We start from the raw sequence: 25768 nt of genomic DNA, 5'->3' as shown, positions 1-25768 counted from the left end.
GATTGGAATAGTTTCAGAAGGAATGGTACCAGCTCCTCCTTGTACCTCTGGTAGAATTTGGCTGTGAATCCATCTGGTCCTGGACTTCTTTTGGTTGGTAGGCTATTAATTATTGCCTCAATTTCAGAGCCTGTTATTGGTCTATTCAGAGATTCAACTTCTTCCTGGTTTAGACTTAGGAAGGTGTATGTATCGAGGAATTTATCCATTTCTTCTAGATTTTCTAGTTTATCTGTGTAGAGGTGTTTATAGTATTCTCTGATGGTGGTTGTGTTTCTGTGGGATTGGTGGTGATATCCCCTTTATCATTTTTTATTGCGTCTATTTGATTCTTCTCTTCTTCTTTATTAGTCTTGCTAGTGGTCTATCAATTTTGTTGATCTTTTCAAAAAACCAGCTCCTGAATTCATTGATTTTTTGAAGGGCTTTTTGTGTCTCCATTTCCTTCAGTTCTGCTCTGATCTTAGTTATGTCTTGCCTTCTGCTAGCTTTTGAATGTGTTGCTCTTTCTTCCCTAGTTCTTTTAATTGTGATGTTAGGGTGTCAATTTTAGATCTTTCCTGCTTTCTCTTGTGGGCATTTAGTGCTATAAGTTTCCCTCTACACACTGCTTTGAATGTGTCCCAGAGATTCTGGTATGTTACGTCTTTGTTCTCGTTGGTTTCAAAGAACATCTTTATTTCTGCCTTCATTTCATTATGTACCCAGTAGTCATTCAGGAGCAGATTGTTCAGTTTCCATGTAGTTCAGCAGTTCTGAGTGAGTTTCTTAATCCTGAGTTCTAGTTTGATTGCACTGTGGTCTAAGAGACAGTTTGTTATAATTTCTGTTCTTTTACATTTGCTGAGGAGAGCTTTACTTCCAACTATGTGGTCAATTTTGGAATAGGTGCAGTGCAGTGCTGAAAAGAATGTATATTCTGTTGATTTGGGGTGGAGAGTTCTGTAGATGTCTATTAGGTCTGCTTGGTGCAGAGTAGAGTTCAATTCCTGGATATCCTTGTTAACTTTCTGTCTCGTTGATCTGTCTAATGTTGACAGTGGGATGTTAAAGTCTCCCATCATTACCGTGTGGGAGTCTAAGTCTCTTTGTAGGTCTCTAAGGACTTTCTTTATGAATCTGGGTGCTCCTGTACTGGGCACATATATATTTAGGATAGTTAGCTCTTCTGGTTGAATTGATCCCTTTACCATTATGTAATGGCCTTCTTTGTCTCTTTTGATATTTGTTGGTTTAAAGTCTGTTTTATTAGAGACTAGGATTGCAACCCCTGCCTTTTTTTGTTTTCCATTTGCTTGGTAGATCTTCCTCTATCCCTTTATTTTGAGCCTATGCAAATGAGATGGGTTTCCTGAATACAGCACTCTGATGGGTCTTGACTCTTTATCCAATTTGCCAGTCTGTGTCTTTTAATTGGAGCATTTAGCCCATTTACATTTAAGGTTAATATTGTTATGTGTGAACTTGATCCTGTCATGATGATGTTAGCTGGTTATTTTGCTTGTTAGTTGATGCAGTTTCTTCCCAGCCTTGATGTTCTTTACAATTTGGCATGTTTTTGCAGTGGCTGGTACCGGTTGTTCCTTTCCATGTTTAATGCTTCCTTCAGGATCTCTTTTAGGGCATGCCTGGTGGTGACCAAATCTATCAGCATTTGCTTGTCTGTAAAGTATTTTATTTCTCCTTCACTTATGAAGCTTAGTTTGGCTGGATATGAAATTCTGGGTTGAAAATTTCTTTTCTTTAAGAATGTTGAACATCGGCCCCCACTCTCTTCTGGCTTGTAGCGTTTCTGCTGAGAGATCAGCTGTTAGTCTGATGGGCTTCCCTTTGTGGGTAACCCGACCTTTCTCTCTGGCCGCCCTTAACATTTTTTCCTTCATTTCAACTTTGGTGAATCTGACAATTATGTGTCTTGGAGTTGCTCTTCTCGAGAAGTATCTTTGTGGCGTTCTCTGTATTTCTTGAATTTGAATGTTGGCCTGCCTTGCTAGATTGGGCAAGTTCTCCTGGATAATATCCGGCAGAGTGTTTTCCATCTTGGTTCCATTCTCCCCGTCATTTTCAGGTACACCAGTCAGACGTAGATTTGGCCTTTTCACATAGTCCCATATTTCTTGGAGGCTTTGTTCATTTCTTCTTATTCTTTTTTCTCTAAACTTCTCTTCTCGCTTCATTTCATTCATTTGATCTTCCATCACTGATACCCTTTCTTCCAGTTGATCGAATCGGCTACTGAGGCTTGTGTATTTGTCATGTAGTTCTTGTGCCTTGGTTTTCAGCTCCATCAGGTCCTTTAAGGACTTCTCTGAATTGGTTATTCTAGTTAGCCATTCATCTAATTTTTTTTCAAGGTTTTTAACTTCTTTGCCATGGATTTGAACTTCCTCCTTTAGCTTGGAGTAGTTCGATCGTCTGAAGCCTTCTTCTCTCAACTCATCAAAGTCATTCTCCGTCCAGCTTTGTTCCGTTGCTGGTGAGGAGTTGCGTTCCTTTGGAGGAGGAAAGGCACTCTGATTTTTAGAGTTTCCAGTTTTTCTGCTCTGTTTTTTCCCCATCTTTGTGGTTTTATCTACCTTTGGTCTTTGATGATGGTGATGTACAGGTGGGGTTTTGGTGTGGATGTCCTTTCTGGTTGTTAGTTTTCCTTCTACCAGACAGGACCCTCAGCTGCAGGTCTGTTGGAGTTTGCTGGAGGTCCACTCCCAGACCCTGTTTGCCTGGGTATCAGCAGCGGAGGCTGCAGAACAGCGGATATTGGTGAACAGCAAATGTTGCTGCCTGATCGTTCCTCTGGAGGTCTTGTCTCAGAGGAGTACGTGGTCATGTGAGGTGTCAGTCTGCCCCTACTGGGGGATGCCTCCCAGTTAGGCTACTCAGGGGTCAGGGACCCACTTGAGGAAGCTGTCTGTCCATTCTCAGATCTCCAGCTACGTGCTGGGAGAACCACTACTCTCTTCAAAGCTGTCAGACAGGGACATTTAAGTCTCTGAGGATTCTGCTGCCTTTTGTTTGGCTATGCCCTGCCCCCAGAGGTGGAGTCTACAGAGGCAGGCAGCCCTCCTTGAGCTGTGGTGGGCTCCACCCAGTTTGAGCTTCTCAGCCGCTTTGGCTTTGTTTACCTACTCAAGCCTTAGCAATGGTGGGTGCCCCTTCCCCAGCCTCTCTGCCACCTTGCCGTTTGATCTCAGGCTGCTGTGCTAGCAATGAGGGAGGCTCCGTGGGTGTAGGACCCTCCGAGCCAGGTGCGGGATATAATCTCCTGGTGTGCCGTTTGCTAAGTCTGTTGGAAAAGCGCAGTATTAGGATGGGAGTGACCGATTTTCCAGGTGCCGTCTGTCACCCCTTTCTTTGACTAGGGAAGGGAATTCCCTGACCCCTTGCGCTTCCTGCGTGAGGCAACGCCTCGCCCTGCTTCGGCTCATGCTCGGTGCACTGCATCCACTGTCCTGCACCCACTTTCTGACACTCCCCAGTGAGATGAACCCGGTACCTCAGTTGGAAATGCAGAAATCACCTGTCATCTGTGTCTTTCACGCTGGGAGCTGTGGACTGAAGCTGTTCCTATTCAGCCATCTTGCAAATGCTCATATTCTTAATATATAAAATAATCATAAAAAACCTCCATAAATAATAGACTTTTGAGGAGAAATAAAATTTCTAATAAGTAGCAGAAAGCAACTTCATTTATCATCAAGATGCAAATTGAAATAACTATAATTCCATTTTCACCCTCAAATTGGAAAAAAATTTAATAATCAGTACCAATGCTGAAGAGCATGCAGTGAAAAGAGTGATTTCGTACACTACTAATGGGAGTGTAAATTGGAACTACTTATTTTTTTAATGATTTGGCAGTATATATCAATGGCTTTAATCTTTTCAAATCTTTAGACCTAACTATTCAATTACTCAAATCCGATTATTCTAATTCAGCTACTCAAAGTCAACTATTATCCCAAGGAAATAATCAGAGCTAAATACAAAGATTTTTGTAAAAAATTTACTTCAGCATTATTTATAATAGCAAACAAATGAAAACAATCTAAATATCCAATAGTAGAAAAAAATGTTAGATCAATCATGGTCTGTCAATGAGATGCAACATTTTTATTTTATTAAAATCTATACTCTTCAATAATCTGGGGGACTGATTTGGGAAACACTTATGATATAGTATTAGGTGGAAAAATCAGAAGACAATTATATGGCCAATTCTAAACTTTATTAAATTAACTTGTGTTACTAAAGACAGGAAGGAAACCCAACAAAACATTTACCTGGGTGACAAGATGGTTTGGGTATTAAATATATGGAAGAGATTATATAGATAATTCAGTATGTTTCTTATATGCACAGATTAAATCACTTATTTCAAATGTAGGGTGTGTTACTTTATATGCAAATATGATTTGTTTTTACCTTTGCAGTTCCTTGTCCAGAAGGAAAATTCTCGCGTTCTGGATTAATGCCCTGTCACCCATGTCCTCGTGACTATTACCAACCTAACGCAGGGAAGGCCTTCTGCCTGGCCTGTCCCTTTTATGGAACTACCCCATTCGCTGGTTCCAGATCCATCACAGAATGTTCAAGTAAGATGAACTTCAATTCTTATGTAATCCTATGTCGGACATTTACTTTTCCTGTCTCTGTTGTAGCTTCAGTTCTGAATATTACTATTTTCGGTGGATTTGGGCATCTGGACTTGTTAAATTGTCCTTCTGAGGTATTTTTGTTGACCATGGCACAAACAGTCTTGTTTTGGAAACACTGAACTTGATAACTTCTAAATTTCTTTCTAAGAGTCTAGGATGTAATGATGTATGCCATCCATCTCTGTTTCCTTTTTTAAAATATAAGTGTAACAAAATGTATGTGGCTTTACTCACTCTGACAACCAGAATCTTGACCATAGTGTTAGATATAGTCCACTTACTGGCATATGTACCACACTGACATGTTTTTCTATTAATTGATTAGGTTTTAGTTCAACTTTCTCAGCAGCAGAGGAAAGTGTGGTGCCTCTTGCCTCTCTTGGACATATTAAAAAAAGGCATGAAATCAGCAGTCAGGCAAGTTCATTTTGCATAAAATTTTCTCTAGTGGAATGCTTGGAAAGCAATTTGTCATTTTACACGTCACACACAGGAAAAGGACCAGGATTGAAACTTTAAGTAATCAAGATGTATGAATTTTATAGATGAATAATTGTATTTACAATGATTCCTGTTTAGAACATTACCAAAATGCAACATTAGATGTTCTAAGTACCAAAAATGAGAGTTTTTCCCAGAAATGCCTGGCAATAAGAATGAGTAGATATGGGGAGCCTTTTGATTCACTATAAACACTTACCACAAGCACAACCCGTCATTTGAGTAAGAGAATTTGGTTTAACGAAAGGCCGTTTCTAATTGGCAGGCAGAGTTACCCAACTTTCATGAAAATTATTTTGATTTCTTTGCCAGAAAAGAAAAGATTTCTTGGGGAAAAGTATGAGTCCTTAAAAATTAAGAAACATAAATTAAGAATATAGCTAAACCAAATGCTTTATATTTTTTAAAAGACTAGTTGTTAAGTCTTGATTACTTTAATAGATTCAGTCGTTACTCTGAACTCACCTTGCCCAATGTCATGAATTCCTTGCCTTTTAGTATTTTCATAGATAATGGGGATATATTTCTGATTACAACTTCCTACAGCCTAGTCCAAACATAATGACTTGTTAGGACTCTCTAAGTCATATTTCAGACTGAGCCTAGTGGACATAGGAATTTGTAGGATCCCCTAAAGCAGTGGCTGTCACGTGGAGGCGTAATAGAATCCTGGCCAAGTTTTTAAGACAGTAATGTGCAGACTTCACTCCCAGAGATTCTGATTTAGCTGATCTGGGTTGATGCCCTGACCTTAGTATGCTTTTAAAATATCAGTTATATTCTAGCATGCAGCCAGCATTTAGAAACGCTCCTTAGGTTTGCCAGAACATCACCCAAGAATGATACATATCATTTGCTCCCCTATATGGCAGACACCAGTGTTATTCAGGCAGCAACCCACCTAGCTTGAATGAACTTACCTGGAAACAGCAACGAGCTGTCTAATGTTGCAAACCTGACTCTAATCAGGACTGCTTTGAAATAAATAGAGTGCTTTGTCTCTGATTGATTTTTTTTATGCTGCTGGCAGGTTTTCCATGAATGCTTCTTTAACCCTTGCCACAATAGTGGAACCTGCCAACAACTTGGGCGTGGTTATGTTTGTCTCTGTCCACTTGGATATACAGGTAAATAACAGGAATGTAGATTTTAATATATTTTATATGAAATCATTATGACTTGCAGTATCAAACTTTAGTACATTAACTATATCCGATAAGATACATTAGACCATGTAAACGTGCCAAAATTTGTTGAACAAGATAAACAATAGGTGAAAAAATTATACATACTTCACAAATGACAGTTTTCTTTGCCTATTTTGGATAAAGAATAAAGACTCATCTTCCCTATGAGTCTTTATCATAACCCACAATTTAAATTGAAATACAGGGATCATGTTCAAAGTTTCATTCTATCAAAAATTATATGCATGATACTCAACATAGAACAGATTGTCCAGTATAAATATTTTTAAATGAACTGGCAGTTTCTCTCATTTGCTACACACTAATAGAAGTTCTTGTGAATAGCTATGATTTGTTGCTTTGTTTCTATCTTTCTGGAAGCTGTGCTTAGAAAAACAATTTGGCTTTGGACTTTATTATGTAGGAATTATGTATGAATTAAGGGGGTTTTTAACATCTTGGTTCACATTCGACTTGAGTCCAGAAACATAATTTTTGAGGGGAAATGAACTATACCTTAAAACTGCAATTAATTTAAAATAACCATTTTCTTCTAGACAGTTTTTTTCAATGTTACACAACCAACTTGAAAGTTTTTAATGAGAAATGGTATTTAAGTAAAGAAATTCACCACAAAATAAGCAAAAGGAAAGTCAAAAACAAAGTATAGCCAAGATCTATCTAGAATATTGGCATTCCATTTATTATACCTGGCTCGTGTTGTGTGCGTGTGTGTCTTTGTGAATTTTTATAAAAATATTTACCTTGACGTTCCATAAGAAATAAAGGATCTTGTTTGGGAATTCTGTAAATGAGTGGTGGTTGAGAAAGGGTATAATATAGGACAGTGGTTCTCAAACAGTCATGTGCATCAGAATCATCTGGAAGGCTTGTTAAAAACATAGATTGCTGGACTCCAGCCCCAGAATTTCTGATTCAGTAGGTCTGGAGTACAGCCTGAGAATTTGTACTTTTATTGCATTCCCAGGTAATGCTGATGCTAGTGAGGAGGACCCTGAGAAAGAATATGGGTTTCCAGCACAGCTAGCCCATAGAAAGCCTGTGTGCACCCTGTGGGAAGATGCAGCTACTCGGGGACACCCGGCATGTGAGCTGCGATCTGGCAGGCCTTAGCCCCACCTCCACCCCTGAGCCAGGTGACCTTGGTAGCTAGTACAGATGATATTGTAGCTTTCACTTTGAAATTAGCATAATTCCTGGCTCCATTTTATGCTTCCAAGTGCCCCATCCCACTTCTAATTTGGGATCTTTTGCTATCTTCTATGTATCTTTATAAGAATATCTTAAATTTGTTTAGAAAGAGGTATTACCTTCATTAAATACTTAACAGATGGTAGCACTTAATGAATATTGCCCTTTTCTTTAGCACTACCCATTTAAAAATTCTGATTATTGAGATAATTGCCTTTAAATGATCATTGCTCTATTTCGGTTAATCCCATCCTTGGATTGTCCCTCAGCATTTGGTTTACATTGTAGGCTTAAAGTGTGAAACAGACATCGATGAGTGCAGCCCACTGCCTTGCCTCAACAATGGAGTTTGTAAAGACCTAGTTGGGGAATTCATTTGTGAGTGCCCATCAGGTTACACAGGTAAGGGGAAGGTCTCTTGTTTTCAACAATATAAATCTTTGAATCATTAAGATTTCATCACTGAGATAAATTTGGAATGTGTCAAAGATACATTTATAGAATATTATAAACATATTGAAGAAGCATATTTTCTAATATTACTTATATGCATTGGGAAAGTGTTCTTGTCCTTATCCTGTTCTGTAAGGAGAACAAGATATCAATATGGCACTACGTAATTGCTTTATAAAACAGGCAGGCGTGTTCCTATCTTTGCCAGCTAGATGTGTGACCTTGGACAAGACATTTAACTTCACTGAACCTGTTTCTTCATTTGTAAAAATGGAGGTGAGGAAATGACAGAAAATATGTAAAGCCTACTACAAATACAAGGTCATCCCCAAGCTTTTTACTAGTATTTTACTGAATTTATGAAGTGTATATGCTAATTTCTGTGGATGTTCATGTGTGTGTGTGTGTGAACGTGTATGTGTGTAATTATTACTGACTGTGGACTTTAGGTGCATGTATCTTTGAAATTGTTATGGACCACTATGCCTCTCCTTTTAACTTAAATAAATACATATTTAAGTGTTATTTTTTAGCATTCAAAATATTTGTCTTTATGACTTAAATAATTTCAACTTTTATTTTAAATTCAGAGAGTACAAGTGTAGGTTTGTTACACGGATATATTGCATGATGCTGAGGTTTGGAGTACAGATAATTCCATCACCCAGGTAGTGAGAATAGTACCTAATAGGTAGTTTTGCAGCCCACACTGCCTTTCTTCTCCCCTCTAATAGTATCCAGCATCTGTTGTTTCTATTTTTATTCCATGTGTACTCACTGTTTAGCTCCCACTTTAAGTGAGGACGTGCAGTATTTGGCTTTCTGTTCCTGCTTTAATTCACTTAGAATAATGGCCTGCAGCTGCATCCGTGTTGCTGCAAAGCACATGATTTTGTGGAGTTTTTATGACTGCATAATATTCCACGATGTATAAGTATCACATTTTCTTTAATCCACCATTGATGGGCACCTAGGTGTATTCCATGTCTTTGCTATTGTAAATAGCACTGGGATGAACATACAAGTGCATGTGTCTTTTTGGTAGCACAATTTATTTTCCTTTGGATGTATACTCAGTAATGGGATTTGCTAGGATTACTGGCCAACCATATGCAGAAGAATGAAACTGAACCCCAGCCTTTCACCGTATACAAAAATTAACTTGGATTAAAGATTTAAGTGTAAAACTTCAAACTATAAAAATCCTAGGAGAAAACCTAGGGAATACCCTTCTTGACATCAGCCTTGGCAAAGGATGTATGGCTGAGTCCCCAAAAGCAATTGCAAGAAAAACAAAAATTAACAAGTGGGACCTAATGAAATTGAAGAGCTTCTGCACTGCAAAAGAAAGCATCAATGGAGTAAACAGACAACCTACAGAATGGGAGAAAATATTTGAAAACTATGCATCTGACAAAGGCCTACTCTTCAGAATCTATAAGGAGCTTAAACAAATCAACCAGCAAAACACAAATAACCTTATTAAATAGTGGGCAAAGGACATGAACAGACACTTCTCTAAGAAGACACATAAGCAACCAACAGACATGAAAAAAAGCTCATCATCACTAATCATCAGAAAAGGCCAATCAAAACGACAATGAGATACCATCTCACACCAGTCAGAATGGCTTTTCTTTTTTAATTTTTGTATTTTTTGAGATGGAGTCTCACTGTGTCGCCCAGGCTAGAGTGTCGGCTCACTACAACCTCTGCCTCCCGGGTTCAAACAATTCTCCTGTCCCAGCCTCCCAAGTAGCTGAGACTACAGGCACACGCCACCATGCCCGGCTAATTTTTTGTATTTTTAGTAGAGATGGGGTTTCACCATATTGGTCAGGCTGGTCTTGAACTCCTGACCTCAGGTGATCCACCCGCCCCAGCCTCCCAAAGTGCTGGGATTACAGGCCTGAGCCGCCGCCCCTGGCCAGAATGGCTATTATAAAAGAGTCAAAAAATAACACATGCTGGCAAGGTTGTAGAAAAACACGGATCGCTTATACACTTTTTTAGGAATGTAAATTAGTTCAGCCACTCTGGAAAGAAGTTTGGAGATTTCCTTAAGTGTATGTCTTAAGAGTCGCAGCTTCCAGCACCTTCTCACAAAAATGGTTCAGAAACAGTGATCTTATTCTCAATTCCCTTGTTAACCCACATTATAATTATTATAATATTGATGATATATTCTAATAAAATAGACTAGGATTTACTACTTTATAAATAGTAATGACCCCATAATATTATTATGGAGAGTACTGAGATCATCTAAATCACCCAGCATTGTACCTAACTCATAAAATCATTATTATACTAAAAAGATATTTGAATATATATTTTAATACAGGTGGGTATATAATTTTCTATATTTTAAAAAGTTTAGTAAAATCCTGATAACATTTCAAAGGAACCAGATTCTAATAATTTTATCATTTATCTAAAAACAATTTCCATAAAGACATGAAAATGTTTAACATAATTTACAGTAGTAATCATTCGGAACAACTCATATATTTTCTCTATTTCACATCCATGCAAAACTGATAGTCCTAGGCTTATGAAAAGATATATTGAGTTTATACAGTAAAATTGCATTTCATCTGGAAGTGTAATTTGAAAGTTTATATATAGGGAGACATTTTAAATAGTCAAAGTTGCCCTTGAAAATCCTTCAAATCAGCCATCAAGTAGAGTGGACTTGATATTGCACTTGATAAAGTGATAGCATACTCTATCAATTATAGTGGACAGGCATGCTGTTTTGAAATATGCCTATTTCACCTCAACAACAGAAGAAATCATTTTTGTCTTATGAACACCAAAGCATGTGGCTTGCGTTTAGGGGCCGCATCACATATATCTTGAAACAAATGTCTCTCAGCTTATACTCTAAGAGGCCCACATGCTGTGAGACCAACTGCAGACCAGTAGACTCATCACCCCTAACCAAGGGTGTGTATTCAACTGCTGGAACCACATCCAGATTGTTTGCCTGGTTTCCATTTTCTTTCTCATGCTCTTTCCTCTCCACCGTCTGCCTATGGTTGCATTTCCATAGACAGTATTAAAATTATGCACCTGTATCCCACATTCTTTATTTAAAATTCCTAATCTCATGTTAGCGACACCTGGTGTTGAATCACAGTAAAAATTTGTGACAAGAATGGCAAGACACTATGAGAAAAGTAGAACCAAGTTTCTAAATAAAATAAATATACATTTACTAGATGTGAAATATATTATGTATGTTATTTATTAGACATTAAATTTATTGTGTGGATTTACTGTGAAAAAACAAGTGTTCATAATGGTCTGTATGAAAGTGTAGATTTTATGTTAGATTTACTATTCTCAAAAAACAACTTTTATTATGAAATTTCCTTTTAGCATATTTTAATGTCAAGGTACATAAATTATTAGATATGTGTTACATAATTCCATGAGTTATAAATTTAAGCATCCTGAACTCTTCAACCCAACGAGTCTTTGTACGTCTGTTCTTGAATGTGAAGATTTATGGTTCTAGGCTCATTTCTGTGCCTGTCCTTGGCAATGTCACAGACCTCTTTGGATCTGTTCCTAGATGTGTAAAATAAAGGATATGAATTACATTAGTTGTTCCCAAATTATGTTCACACAAAACATGGGACAGCTGCACAGAAATTTGGCTGTGTTTCCCTAATTTGCAGAAGAAAATGAGTTATTTTCTTCATTCAATGTATTTCTCCCATAATTTTTGCCAACTTTGTAACTGTAACGCTGTTAACTGTTACCACTTAACTCTAAAAGGAATAAACTCAAAAAGAGAACAACTAGCAAACAAATAAGGAGAAAAAATTTAAAACGAAATCACACATCTTTTTAACTAAAAAAAAAATATGGTCAGATGTTCATGGTTATCATTTTCCATTGCATGCTGAATATGTTAGTTTTCTTGATAGAAAAATTTTGCAGTTCACAGAATAGAAGAAACATTTTATTTCAACATGTTTGGCAAATAGTTAAACTTGTCACAAACATGTTAGCCATGATTTCCAGTTGCCCTATTCCAATGCCTGAACAACTTGCTTGGAAACTATTGGTCTTAAAGTCCTGTCAAGTTTTCTCCAGCTCAAAGATTAATGATTCTTTGCAGGTCAGCGGTGTGAAGAAAATATCAATGAGTGTAGTTCCAGTCCTTGTTTAAATAAAGGAATCTGTGTTGATGGTGTGGCTGGCTATCATTGCACATGTGTGAAAGGATTTGTAGGTAAGATGTTTCCAGTCTTCCTATGTTATCTTAAAATCTTGTAAACCACCACAAATTAGTACATTTCTTAACATATGTATTAATGTGAATTTTTGGATTTTATGACTATATGGTCATTATGTAAGAGAAAGTCCTCATTTTTTGAGGAAATACATGCTGAGGTGTTTGGGGTAAAAGGGCATGCAGGTCTGCAATTTACTCTCAAATGGTTCAGCAAAAAATAATTTGTGTGTGTGGTGTGTGTGTGTTAAGGCAAACTTTCAAGAAGGAACTGGAGACAAATCATGTAATATCATATTGCAAACAGATGCACAATAATATGGTTTAAAAGTGTATGCTTAATTTCTAAAGAGTACATCCAAGAAAGTGGCCAGTGAAGGAAAAAGGCAAGATCAAAGAAACAGGCAAGTTTTGAATGGAATTTACTAGCTTTATTTCTTAACATTGTCTCAATTAGTTGTCTATTACCAAACTTAATTTCAACAAAAAGTAAGATTTAAAAAAGCAGATTATGGGCTGGGCCTGGTGGTTCACGCCTGTAATCCCAGCACTTTGGGAGGCCGAGGCAGGTGAATTACTTGAGCTCAGGATTTCAAGACCACCTCGGCCAACATGATGAAACCCTGTCTCTACTAAAAAAAATACAAAAATTAGCCAGGTGTGGTGGTGGGTGCCTGTAGTCCCAGCTACTCAGGAGGCTGAGGGAGGAGAATCGCTTGAACCTAGGAGGTGAAGGTTGCAGTGAGCCGAGATCATGCCACTGTACTCCAGACTGGGAGACAGAGCGAGACTCTATCTCAAAACAAACAAACAAAAAACATTATCAAAAACTCAGAGTCCACAAAAAAATGACTTACAAAAGCCAGAGCCCATTACAGAATGGATCTCAAACCAGTTCGATGGGCTCCACAGCCTCCATTCCAATCCTCTAGAAGCAGCATCCTCCAGGGAGTCAACACTTTAGTTACAGTGTTCCCAGAGAGTTAATCATTTGGGCTGTTTCTCTTCCTTCTCCATCCTCAGGCCTGCATTGTGAAACAGAAGTCAATGAATGCCAGTCAAACCCATGCTTAAATAATGCAGTCTGTGAAGACCAGGTTGGGGGATTCTTGTGCAAATGCCCACCTGGATTTTTGGGTACCCGATGTGGAAAGAACGTTGACGAGTGTCTCAGTCAGCCATGCAAAAATGGAGCTACCTGTAAAGACGGTGCCAATAGCTTCAGGTAAAAGGCTAAGTCTGATTCTTTTCACTGTTTTTATTTTTTAAACTATTCAGTGATTCTGCAGCCTTTATGGAGTATTGCTTTGAGTCTAAAGTCAGTCATTCTCAAATGCTGGCCCGAGGATAGGCTACAGTTGCAAATTCCCACCGCTGTTTCTGCTTCACTAAGCCTGAAGTAGAGCCTATCATTTTAAAATAGGCAACCTGTTATGGCTTAAGTTTCCCAATGCTTCTGATGCACAGCCATGTTTGGGAACTAACGTTTTATACTTGGAAAGTCATAAAAGATGAAAGGAAATATAATCACTCAGAAGCAAATACAGTAGCACTAGACAAAGCCCATATTTTAATTATTTATTTTTTTTATTTTTTTGAGATGGAGTTTTGCTCTTGTCGCCTAGGCTGGAATGCAATGGCACGATGTCGGCTCACTGTAACCTCCTTCTCCCAGGTTCAAGCAATTCTCCTGCCTCAACCTCCCAAGTAGCTGGGATTACAGGTTCCCGCCACCACGCCCGGCTAACTTTTATATTTTTAGTAGAGACGGGGTTTCACCATGTTGGCCAGGCTGGTCTTGAACTCCAGGTGATCCACCTGTGCTTTAGCTAAAGTTTTTATACCAGACAAAATCAAAATAGAATCTGCAATCATACTGTGATAGTGCTCATCTTTATTCTGTGTCCATGATTTTCAAACTTTTTTTTAGTTTAGTAACCTTTGGTTCAAAAGAAATCTAACATGAATGTAAAAAAGTAAAATAATCAAAGCTAAGCTTTTGTGGCTGAAAATAGTAGTATTTGAGGGGGAGAAAGACTATGTCTCCCTGAGGCGGCTCCTAGGTGCCAGTAGAATACAGTTTGAAAAACAACCCTCTCCTGTTGTCATTATCAAGACTATCCTGTTCCATCCCCCACTCTTTGCAGGGAACTACAGAAGACAGCACATCTGTAGTACACAAGACAGATTTCTCTTGCTTGCAAAATTTTAGAAAACTGTATTGTCCTCAAGATGCTGCTGGATTTATAAGTTTGCAAAAGTAAAAACCAAAAAGAAAAAAAGAGATCTAGCCCAATTGCAACATTTCCCAATCCCCTTCCTTCTAGTTCAGCCCCCTTCCATTACCATCCTCCCACAAACAGCCAAGGCACTATCCAGAAGAAATAAGAAGGCAACTCTGCCGATGAGAGTTTCACCTTCAATATGGTAATGAGGTCTTACCATGTAGCATCGCTTTCTGAAGGGTGTTTGACATTTTCTGGCATATAATACCTAACTGTAGGCAATGAGAAATTTCCAGATGAACAACAAGAGTTCCAAACTCTTTCCTGGGTTTAAAACGATTGATGAATACTAAAGTTGTCTAAATCCTAACTAGAAGAAAGGGGAAGGTACACGCTCCCAATTCAGAAGGAATGTAGGTTGTTGACAAAGTGAATCTATTTCATAGATGAGGATATGATAGTGTTGTAAAGACACCAAACACAGGAGGATAAAGGTGAGTGAAATTATAGTCAAAATAGATTTACCATCAAATGCAGAGACCCAGTAAAGATCCCCCAATTCCAACTGAGATTTGTTTAAATCCCCCAAACACCAGTTATTCCTATTAGTCACTGTTAGGTCAATATCAAAGAGGTCTTCATATGACGTGCTAGTAACAATAACATTAACTCGCATTTATTGGACCAGTCCTTTTATATTACAAAGTATTTCAGTCACACAGAAAATTACAATAATAAAAATCATGTACTGATCACTGTGATTATCAAACCTTAGTATTTTGCCATATTTGATTCACATCTTTTGTTTTAAAGACATAAGTTCTAAAGGTAGGGCTGGATTTCCTCCAACATAGACACATGCATACACACACGTGCACGCGCGCGCGCACACACACACACACACACACACACACACACACTCACATTCACCTTCTTCCCCCAGCAGTAATCACCATCCTGAAGTCTGAATATATCTTTCTTATTTGGGTTTTGTATGTTGCTACATATATGACTTCTATAAACAGTATATAAGTTACATGTTACAGAAGTGGTATCATAACATACATATTCTTTTTGCAATTTGTTTTTTTTTCCACTCAGCATGATATTTTCAAGTATTATCAAGGTGGTTACATTTGGCTCTGGTTTGTTCATTTCAATTGCTCCTTAGTATTCCATTACATGACGGAATTAATTACACTATGATTCATTTTCTCATTCTCCTCTCCATAGACATTTAGAATGATGCTGCTATGAACATTCGTTATATGGTTCCCTGTGCACCTTGTGCAATTATCTCCTAGAGCAGAAAACAAGAAGCGGATTTATAGGGCTCTGGGAACACAAACTCTCAACTTCTCATGACATTGCCAAATTGTAGTCCTACTCATTATATGGGACTTCCTATTTTATGACACTCTTGTCAACATTTGACATTACCAGATATACTTTCCATTCTGATGAGTTTAAAATGGTTTGTTGCATAGCACAGAAACTACATAGCATCCTGATTAAGAAAAAGGATATAGGTTGATTCAAAACCCCACTCCACCACTTGGTAGCAATAGAACTTGGGCAAATTCTTTAATCTTTCTGAGCCACAGTTTAGCTTATCTGTAAAATGGGAATAATACTAGTATTACCTCATTGTTATGAAAATTGCCTTACCATATAAAAGCCTTTAGAACAGCATTTGAACTTTTCATATTTTTCTGATAACTCCTATGAGGAGAGAAACCACAATGTATGAATTATATTTCACCTGGACCAGAACTACTTTCTACTTTATTTTTGCTACTGTGACATTTCTAATACATCTCATCTTACATAGATTTAATCAAGTTAACTGGAAAAAGTAACCTGCAATTAAAGCATTGTTTTGATGTGGAAAATGTGTTCCAGCATTTTGATTTTCAAAGTCTTTTGAGATAAGATTATCATAAATGGGAGACTTCCTACAACTATTCTAATTGTTACAACATTTTGTTTTCTTTCAGATGCCTGTGTGCAGCTGGCTTCACAGGATCACACTGTGAATTGAACATCAATGAATGTCAGTCTAACCCATGTAGAAATCAGGCCACCTGTGTGGATGAATTAAATTCATACAGTTGTAAATGTCAGCCAGGATTTTCAGGCAAAAGGTGTGAAACAGGTATGTATCAACTCAATATTATTAATAACAATACTAACAATAGTAATATAATAACAATACCAATTTTGCCTGCAGCAAGCAGTGCCCATAGGCCAAAAACTATGCCAAGCACTTTGTACAAATTTAATCTTCACAGCCATCCAACAAACTAGGTACTACTACCATTATCCTCAGTGGCACAGATGATGAAATTAAAGCTTAAAAATTTAGGGGGGAAATAGAGAAAACTTAATTTTTTAGAACTCTTCCCGTTCTACTTATTTATAATAGAAAGGATACTTTGATAAGCCGCTTGACTTCAGAGGTGAGAATCCATGGACATGTTTGAGAATCAACAGATCAAATCTAAATACTTTCTCATGATACTAGAGTCTTTTAGCTGTAAGACTTGTTTTATTGAGTGGTCTGTGCAGGTTTGGGGCAGAGCTGAATTGCTCATGAAATAGGGAAAAGCCAGAATCCTGAGTAGGGCAGCATGTTGCCCTTGCAGCACCTCCTCCTTCTCTCCTGTGACATCAGTTACTTCCTCTCTACTGAGTCATTCTCATCAGCATACAGACACGCTTTAGTATCTCCTGGCTTTAGTAGCATTTCAATTCCACCTCTCCTTCCAGCTACTTCCTGTTTCTCTGCTTCCTTTCACTATTGAATGTTTTTCCTATCTTATATACTCAATGGCTATTTTATTTAAAAGAATGCACTATGTATTTTGTAAATAATATGTATTTAATTTTGAAACTCCTTCTTAGATAAATAATCATGTTCACTGAAATGAGCTTCTTTGACAATAGCACTGCTTCCTCTGACAATTGGAAATGTCTTTCAAGTGCCACAGTCTGCACACTTTTCTTATTCATTGCAGAACAGTCTACAGGCTTTAACCTGGATTTTGAAGTTTCTGGCATCTATGGATATGTCATGCTAGATGGCGTGCTCCCATCTCTCCATGCTCTAACCTGTACCTTCTGGATGAAATCCTCTGATGATATGAACTATGGAACACCAATCTCCTATGCAGTTGATAACGGCAGTGACAATACCTTGCTCCTGACTGATTATAATGGGTAAGCAGAAGTGTCGGGAAGGCTATGCTTAAGACCTTTCCTGGAACCCAATTAGAACTGATGTTGAGGATGGGAAATGGGAAAGTAGAGGGTCAGGTGTTCCCAGAAAACAGCAGGGTGTCAATAATCAAATGGAGCATCTGAGCAAGTTCTGTAAGAAGGTAAAATGTTAGTGATAATACCTCAAACATGTATTGTGTTTTGCTGTTTACTAAGTCTTTTCATATGTATTACTTCATCTGATCTTCACAATGACTTGAGGAACTGTGTCCATTTTACAGACACTAGAATAAAGTTTCAGAAAGTCTAAATGACTTACCCCAAATCTCACACCTTGGGAGTAGCAGGGCTAAGTCTCAAATTCTGACTCAAATACTGATGCTCTTTCTTTTATATAATAGGATCTCTAAAAGTTAAGAGATTTCAGTGACATCATTGACCTTTGGGAGACAAGTGTATTGCATACAAATCAGTATACAAACTCAGTGTGCATATTTTTTTTTAGAATCCATTAATTCCAATTCCAGGGCCCCATCCCCATGGGTTGTCAGGAGAGCCAACCTTAGCCGTACCCAGAGTCTTGCCAAAGAGCCACAGACTTGAGCAGGACTTCCATCGTTGGTCAGCTGTCCACATTATTTATCACTGAGCTGTATACTGACCCAGCCTTTGTGGTCCCTTTAAAACCACTGCTTTTTTAAACATGTGAAATCCTTGGCAAAACTTCAGGTTCATAACTTCAGTGTGGTTAGATTCTGCGGTGCACCACATGGCCTTTTCCTCTCAGATCCACTGAAATCGTTGGCCTACTTATGAGCAGGTTGTTGGTGTTCAAAACCCACTGAGCTTTTTTTTCTATCCCCAATCCAGGGGAATCTCACTATTCTGGTAGAAGTCTCCCATCCTCGAATACTATTCTTAGTATTTGCAAAAATCCTCCTTTGAGACAAAATATATATAAAGAGAGAACCTGTTGCCTCCTTGAATAAGGAGAGAAACTGGAAAAATGCAGAAAGGAAACCATTAATATTGCAAAAAATATTATTTTTTCATAAACATCTGTAAACAGGATCTGATAAGATGCTGGGAGAAGTAGTCAATGAATTTTTATCTTCATTACCAATTTTTTCTAATCGTTTCTTTTTCTCCATTTGATTTTGAAGATTTTTTACTTTAAACTGCTTATTAGCTTTTTCATTTCCTTGAACAACACAGTTATTGGGAACATCTTCTGGCTGGCCATCCTGTCGTTTCAATTATTCTTTTCTTTGGATCGGCATACTTTGTTTGACATATGACTACATGAGCAACTGTCTTAGTCCATTCAGGGTGCTATAATAAATAGCATAGACTTGGTGGCTTGTAAGGAATGGAAATATATTTCTCACAGTTCTGGAGGCTTCAAGATCAAGGTGCCAGTATAGTTAGTGTCTGGGGAGGCCCTACTTTCCTGTCCACAGATGGCACCTTCTTACTCTGTCTTCACATGGCAAAGGTGCAAGTGGTCTCTTCAGAGCCTTCATGACCTAATCACTTCCTAAAGACTCCACCTCCTAATCACATTGGTGATAACATTTCAATATATAAATTCTGAGAGCACACAAATATTCATACCGTAGCAGCAACCATCAAACAGACTTATTGTTTGTTTGGTGAAGTATCTATGAAACATCTGAAATTTGTTCTTGGTCTTAAGAAACTTACATTCTGGAAGAAGGATGTCAGTCTTTTGACATTTACACAATTCTCACCCTTTCCATTCTTGATTCATTCTCTCCAAAACAGCCAGTTGGTAAACTGTCTCAAATTGGAGCAATTTCTCCTGGCTCATCCTAAGACTTTTTCCTACCCCTCAGTGTTTAAGAAACACAAACCAATTTTCAGTGAGCTACAATAAAGTGTAATTAGTAAATCAAATCTGCTTCTACAAAATGTGACCAAATGGAGAAAAAAAGAGAGAGTAATGGGTTTACACAAAGTACTTTACCCACAAAAAAAGAAAAAGAAGAAAAATAGTAACATGCCCCACAGTAAGGATTGCAACATATGGCTAATAACTACATTCCCTGGAATCTTTCTCTCTACAGCTGGGTTCTTTATGTGAATGGCAGGGAAAAGATAACAAACTGTCCCTCGGTGAATGATGGCAGATGGCATCATATTGCAATCACTTGGACAAGTGCCAATGGCATCTGGAAAGTCTATATCGATGGGAAATTATCTGACAGTGGTGCTGGACTCTCTGTTGGTTTGCCCATACCTGGTATGTTTTAACAAAATGAGTATAATTCTGTTGGACTCTAGAGGTGATGCTGCTTAAATGGACATCAGGTTTGCTAGCATTGTTGTCCTTGATTTCAAACAAAGATTAACAGCTATCTCTCTCATTTCCTACTCCCTGATTATCCTAACTATGGGTTATTAGAAACTGTTTTCCCTAGGTAAGCTGTTTGCCTCTCTGTGTGAGAAATGCCTTTGAAGATCTACATTAAGACTACCAAGAAGCATGCTGAACTAACAGCTGGTTGCTAAACTGTCTTCCAAGGAGATTAATTACTGGTATTTTTTGTTTATTTTAAGGATTGTTTTGTAATCAGTATATAAGCAGGACCACTGCTATCCATCTTTTATGGCTCTTTTCAAATAGATCTTGGCTTGTCTTCTAAAAAATACTTTTTAATAAATATCCCAGGAGTTTTAGTTTGAAGAATTGCAAACTAAATTTCATTAGGTGACCCAGGTTCTCAGCATTGTACATGACAATAAGCTTGTTCTATCTGGATACATCTATAGAAGTATATGCATATGACATTATTTTTTACTTTGCTCGTTTGTTTCAGGTATACTGAAAGGAAATTAAATAGACAAAAATGAATTAAAGTATTAGAAACTGACTAATATATTCTAGAAGTAAGTTGTATGAAACTAGGATAAGTATACTAATAAATATAGCACAAAAATACTAAACTTCATAAAACTGTGATGAGATGACCTTTGCGAAACCTCAAATACAATACTTATTTTATTTATTAGAAATTATTGGCCAGGTGCGGTGGCTCACGCCTGTAATCCCAGCACTTTGGAAGGCTGAGGAGGGTGGATCACGAGGTCAGGAGTTTGAGACCACCCTGGACAATATGGTGAAACCCCATCTCTACTAAAAATGCACAAAAAAATTAGCCAGGCATGGTGGTTAGATGCGTGTAATCCCAGCTACTCGGGAGGCTGAGGCAGGAGAATCGCTTGAACCCAAGAGGCGAAGACTGCAGTGAGCCGAGATCACGCCACTGCACTCCAGCCTGGGCGATGGAGAGAGGCTCTGTCTCAAAAAAAAAAAGAAAGAAAGAAAGAAATTATTGTCCATGCATTGTTTCACTTTAATACTACAAAGATCCATGCAGATCAAATCAAAATTGATCTACTTGTGACTGTAAAGAATACATCCTAAGCACTCACTAGGAGAGCCAGGCACCTATGCAAGGCACTGGAAACCCAATGGTGGGCAAAAGTCACATGGTCCCTGCTCTCCAGATGCTTTTATTGTGGTCAGGGAGTGAGGTGTTCATCACATAATCACACTAAATGATGTGTAATTGCACACTGAGGCAAGCACCATGGAGGAAAGGAACATCATTCTATGAAAGCCTGTACCCAAGGAGCTGATGCAGAATGGGGAGTCCATCGAGGCTTTTGGAGATGTCGCTAACTCTCAAGGATGATCAGGCACTAATTTAGTGAAGGAGACTGGGCCTTGTTGAAAGCGCTAGAAAAAGATTGATGTATCTGAAATGCAGGCTGAAAGAGGGAAGGCAAGGCATGCAGGTAGAGAGGGTGGACATGGCCAAATCACGTAAAGCCATGTGGTGTAGGTTAAGGATTGAGGTTTTCACCCTAAAATCAATAGGGAGTTACTGAAGCATTTTAAGATGGCTGGGGGAGATGGCAGGAAGGGCAGCTTAGGTGGTTCTTGGCATGAGCAGAAAGAAGTAATAGGGTGTATGTGAAAATTCCTAAACAACAAAGAGGTTTCTAACCAGAGGACAAAAGGACTCCCCAGTGCAGGGACAGCACTGAGAGTTAGTATCTGAACTCTAAGAAGCATTTATTATGCTTCTCCTGGGAGGGAAACTTGGGACAAATGAAAAATAAAAGAGAAAGCCACTCTTCCTTAAACCCCAGAATAACTGAAGAGAGGAATGAAACATACAGACAGATCCTTGGATGTGTATCCACACGCTGAGCATTTGCCAAGCGCCAATCCAGCCAGTAAGGCAACATCTGAGTGTTAAGGTTCCAGAAATGGAAGACCCAAAGGACAGAGCTGTAGAGTCAAGGACACATGCATTTTGCTATGAGGAGAGGGCAGAGAAGGAGGCTCAGGATGTTTAATGAATTTAGGGAGCAAGGGTGATTTATAAAGAAATGGATTGGGGAGATTAATTTGGAGGGGAAGGAAAGAAAAACAGAGACAAACTAGAAACATTAGGTTGTTGTAAGATGGGAGTATTGGGAGATTAATATAGAGGCTGCTTTTGAAAATCATGTAATTATTTTATAATATTAGGGCAATATCTAATAAGATAATTTTGATGAAATCACTCTTGATAAATTTAAAATGTGGTCTATCATCCTCTGCCTCTTTGTAAAATATGCTTGAACAGGAAGCCAGTGCCAAAACCAAAACTTCCTTGTAATACCATTTATGCCTAATTACCCAAATATTTTTACAAAATTTACACAATATTTTTGTCACAACGATCATGTGAGTTTAATAGAGTAGTTATGCTACTATTTTAGAAATGAAGAAACAGAATTCCAGAAGAGTTAAAATGAGTCTCTCAAATTGCGTTCCTATGGCCTAACTCTTTTAATTTATGGCTGTGCCCTTTTCATGGCCCCTTCTGCCTTCACCACTTAGATTAGCTTATTGATACATGCCCACAGATGGAGCAGGTGTGGGACCATTAGAAGCTGTAGCACTCAGAATGGAAGAGGGGACCTCAGGGGATGTGGATGGACACCCTCAGTATCTACCATACACATCACGCTATAGAATTCTTTCTGGCATTCTACCCACTCCTTTGCCTAGAAACTCTCTATATCTTCCTTCTGCATGAGATTAACTCTTAATCCTCAAGATCCAGGTCTGAAAGATTTCCCTGAGCCCAGCCCTTTCTCACAGAGCTTTTTCTTTCGGTTCTTCTTTGACTCTGCATGCCTCCATTGCTGCATTAACCACACTGTATCGGAAAGTATTTATGTATGAATTTTCCCTTAGAATTATCATCTCTTAGAAGAAGAAATGTTTTTTCATCTGTGTAAGTCCAGTGCCTGGTATTGTCGACAACACATTATTGGTAGCTTCATAAACATCTGCTGAATTTAACCAGCCTGTGTCTTGAAGGATGAGTCAGAAGAACAGGGAAAGGCAGCTCAGACAGAAGGAGCTCTGCGTGCAGAGGCAGGGAGCCATGAATGGGGTTTGTGTGAGGAGAAATGGTTGGCTGATCCCCAAAGCAGTAGCATAGTGTATATAGAAGAGAAGAAAAGGAAGACATGATAGAGAAAGAAGCTGAAACATAACATAGTGTTGGGCTGTAATGAGCCCGTTTATGTTCCCCAAGAAATGCACATTTTCTCCTTCAGTGAATTAAGAGACATTAAAGGTATTTCAAAAGGAAATGGCATTATCAAGTGAGGTGGGGCGGTGGTTTATTTTGTGTTCGTTTAATTTAGTGTGTTCTTGTTTTCAACTATCTCTTCTCTAAGTGGTGCGATTACAGGTGGTTTTTATTGACTTTATGATATTTTCATAATGAATGTATATTTCTTTTCTGGTTAAAAAAAGCATTTTGTCTTTAAAATATCAACAATGATGGAAGAGTAAAAAGTAGACCGAAGGAACAGGAAAATAAAACCAAGAAACTCTTACAGTAACCACGTAAGGAAATAGCTTGCTGACCAGAGGCATAAGGATGGCCAGGATGATTGAGAATCCATAAATATTGCAGAGTTCCAATTGACACCCTTCGTGGCTGTCTTAGTCTGCTCGGGTTACCATAAAAAAATACCATACACAAAGTGGCTTAAATAACCGAAATTGGCCGGGCGCAGTGGCTCACACCTGTAATCCCAGCACTTTGGGAGGCTGAGACAAGTGGATCACCTGAGGTCAGGAGTTCAAGACCAGCTTGGCCAACATGGTGAAACCCCGTCTCTACAAAAAAAAAAAAAAAAAAAAAAAGCCGGGCATGGTGGCGGGTGCCTGTAATCCCAGCCACTCGGGAGGCTGAGGCAGGAGAATTGCTTGAACCCAGGAGGCAGAGGTCGCAGTGAGGTGAGATCACGCCACTGCACTCCAGCCTGGGCAACAAGAGTGACACTCTGCCTCAAAAATAAAAAAATAAAAATAACCGAAATTAATGTTCTTGTAGTCCTGCAGGCTAGAAGTCTGAGATCAGGGTACCAGTATGGTTGGTTCCTGGTGAGAGCCCCCTTCCTGGCTTGTAGACAGCCACCTTCTCACTGTATCCTCACATGGCAGGGAGGGAGAGAGCAAGCTTTCTGGTGTCTCTTCTTATGAAGGCACTAGTCCCATCACGTGGGCCCTACCCTCATGAATCATCTAAATCCAATCACCTCCCAAAGGCTCCATCTCTAAATACCACGATGGTGGGAGTTAGGGCTTCAACATATGAATTTGTCGGGGACACAGTTCAGTGCATAGCAGTGAATGACTGGCTTCAGTTTGAGTGACCAAGTTTATTGAAGTGTCTGTTAGCTAAGGTAAGAATTCTAAGAAAAGGAGTTGGTGAGAGGGGAAAAGATTGTGTATATGGTTTTGGACATACTGAGTTTGAGGTCTATGTTGGATTTCTAGTCACAAAAATACAACAAAAGATATAGGTCTGATACTGCTTTATATCAAATTGGCGAAGTTGTTTTTAGTGACAAGATAAAACTGGCTAGGATTCAGCATAGCAAACCTGTGTATAGAGCACTGGCAAGAATGTAAGTTGATACAGTCTTTCTGGGAAGCAATTTAGAAACTTGCATCAAAAGCCTTAGAGAAATTCTTTGCCGGTAACCATCAGTTTAACTACCAGAAATCAATCTAATGGAAATAATCCATAATTCAAACATACATATAATTATATATAAACATGTTTATGTCAGTGTTATTTTAGTATTAAACTTAGAAACAAGGACAACATCCAGTAATAAGGGGCTGTTTAATTAATGAAGCAAATTATGTTTTGTTGTCCATTCATGTGTTAAAATAGCATAGTTAGGCCAGGCGTGGTAGCTCACATCTGTAATCCCAGTACTTGGGGAGGCTGAGGTGGCTGGCTCACTTGAGACCAGGAGTTGGAGACCAGCCTGATCAATATGGGTGGTGACGGTGGGCAAAACCCCATCTCTTCTAAAAATGCAAAAATTAGCCGGATGTGGTGGTGCATACCTGTAATCCCAGCTATTTTGGAGGCTGAGGCATGAGAATCACCTGAATCTGGGAGGTAGAGGTTGTGTTGAGCTGAGATCGTACCACTGCACTCTAGCCTGTGTGAAGGAGTAAGACTCTGTCTCAAAAAAAAAAAAAAAAAAAAAACAGTGTAACTACTAAAACTCATGAAATGAGAACATGTTCAAGATGGTCTCACAACACCTTCAACAATATTCAAACATTCTGTATAGTATGATACTGAGTTATGTGTTTTAAAATACCTCACACATACATACACATGCACTAAAACAAAATAAAAACTGGAAAGAAATACAAAAAACTTAATTATTTCTAAGAGGAGTTCTTTATAATTTATTTTAAAAATTTTCTGTGCATGTATTAACTAAAATTATTAATACAATTTAAAAACACATAGATCGGGAAATCATGAAGGAGGGATCTATGGACATAGATCGGCCAACAAGTGAGATCAAATTGAAAGAGTAGTTGACTTTGGGGACTTGAGGGAAGGGTGAGAAGTGGGTGAGGGATAAAAGGATACACATTGGGTACAGTTTACACAGCTCAGGTGATGGGTGCATCAAAATCTCAGAAATCACCACTAA

The 25768-nt window shown here is 38.4% G+C and overlaps 1 protein-coding gene across 2 annotated transcripts in view; it reads left to right on the top strand.

Annotated features, from left to right (window-relative positions):
* SVEP1 (sushi, von Willebrand factor type A, EGF and pentraxin domain containing 1) overlaps positions 1 to 25768 on the top strand; it is a 227046-nt gene that overhangs the window by 129434 nt on the left and 71844 nt on the right. For both annotated transcript variants that reach the window (XM_058445970.1, XM_032164839.2), the window contains exons 19-27: positions 4431 to 4592; positions 4981 to 5072; positions 6187 to 6283; positions 7844 to 7957; positions 12141 to 12254; positions 13278 to 13479; positions 16477 to 16634; positions 17497 to 17698; positions 19786 to 19961. In XM_058445970.1, the coding sequence (XP_058301953.1) occupies positions 4431 to 4592; positions 4981 to 5072; positions 6187 to 6283; positions 7844 to 7957; positions 12141 to 12254; positions 13278 to 13479; positions 16477 to 16634; positions 17497 to 17698; positions 19786 to 19961 (1317 nt within the window). The remainder of the gene's footprint in view (positions 1 to 4430; positions 4593 to 4980; positions 5073 to 6186; positions 6284 to 7843; positions 7958 to 12140; positions 12255 to 13277; positions 13480 to 16476; positions 16635 to 17496; positions 17699 to 19785; positions 19962 to 25768) is intronic.

The sequence above is a fragment of the Hylobates moloch genome, unplaced genomic scaffold, assembly GCF_009828535.3.
Source record: "Hylobates moloch isolate HMO894 unplaced genomic scaffold, HMol_V3 SCAFFOLD_10, whole genome shotgun sequence".
Taxonomy (NCBI): domain Eukaryota; kingdom Metazoa; phylum Chordata; class Mammalia; order Primates; family Hylobatidae; genus Hylobates; species Hylobates moloch.
This window is presented reverse-complemented; position numbering and strand designations above follow the sequence as displayed.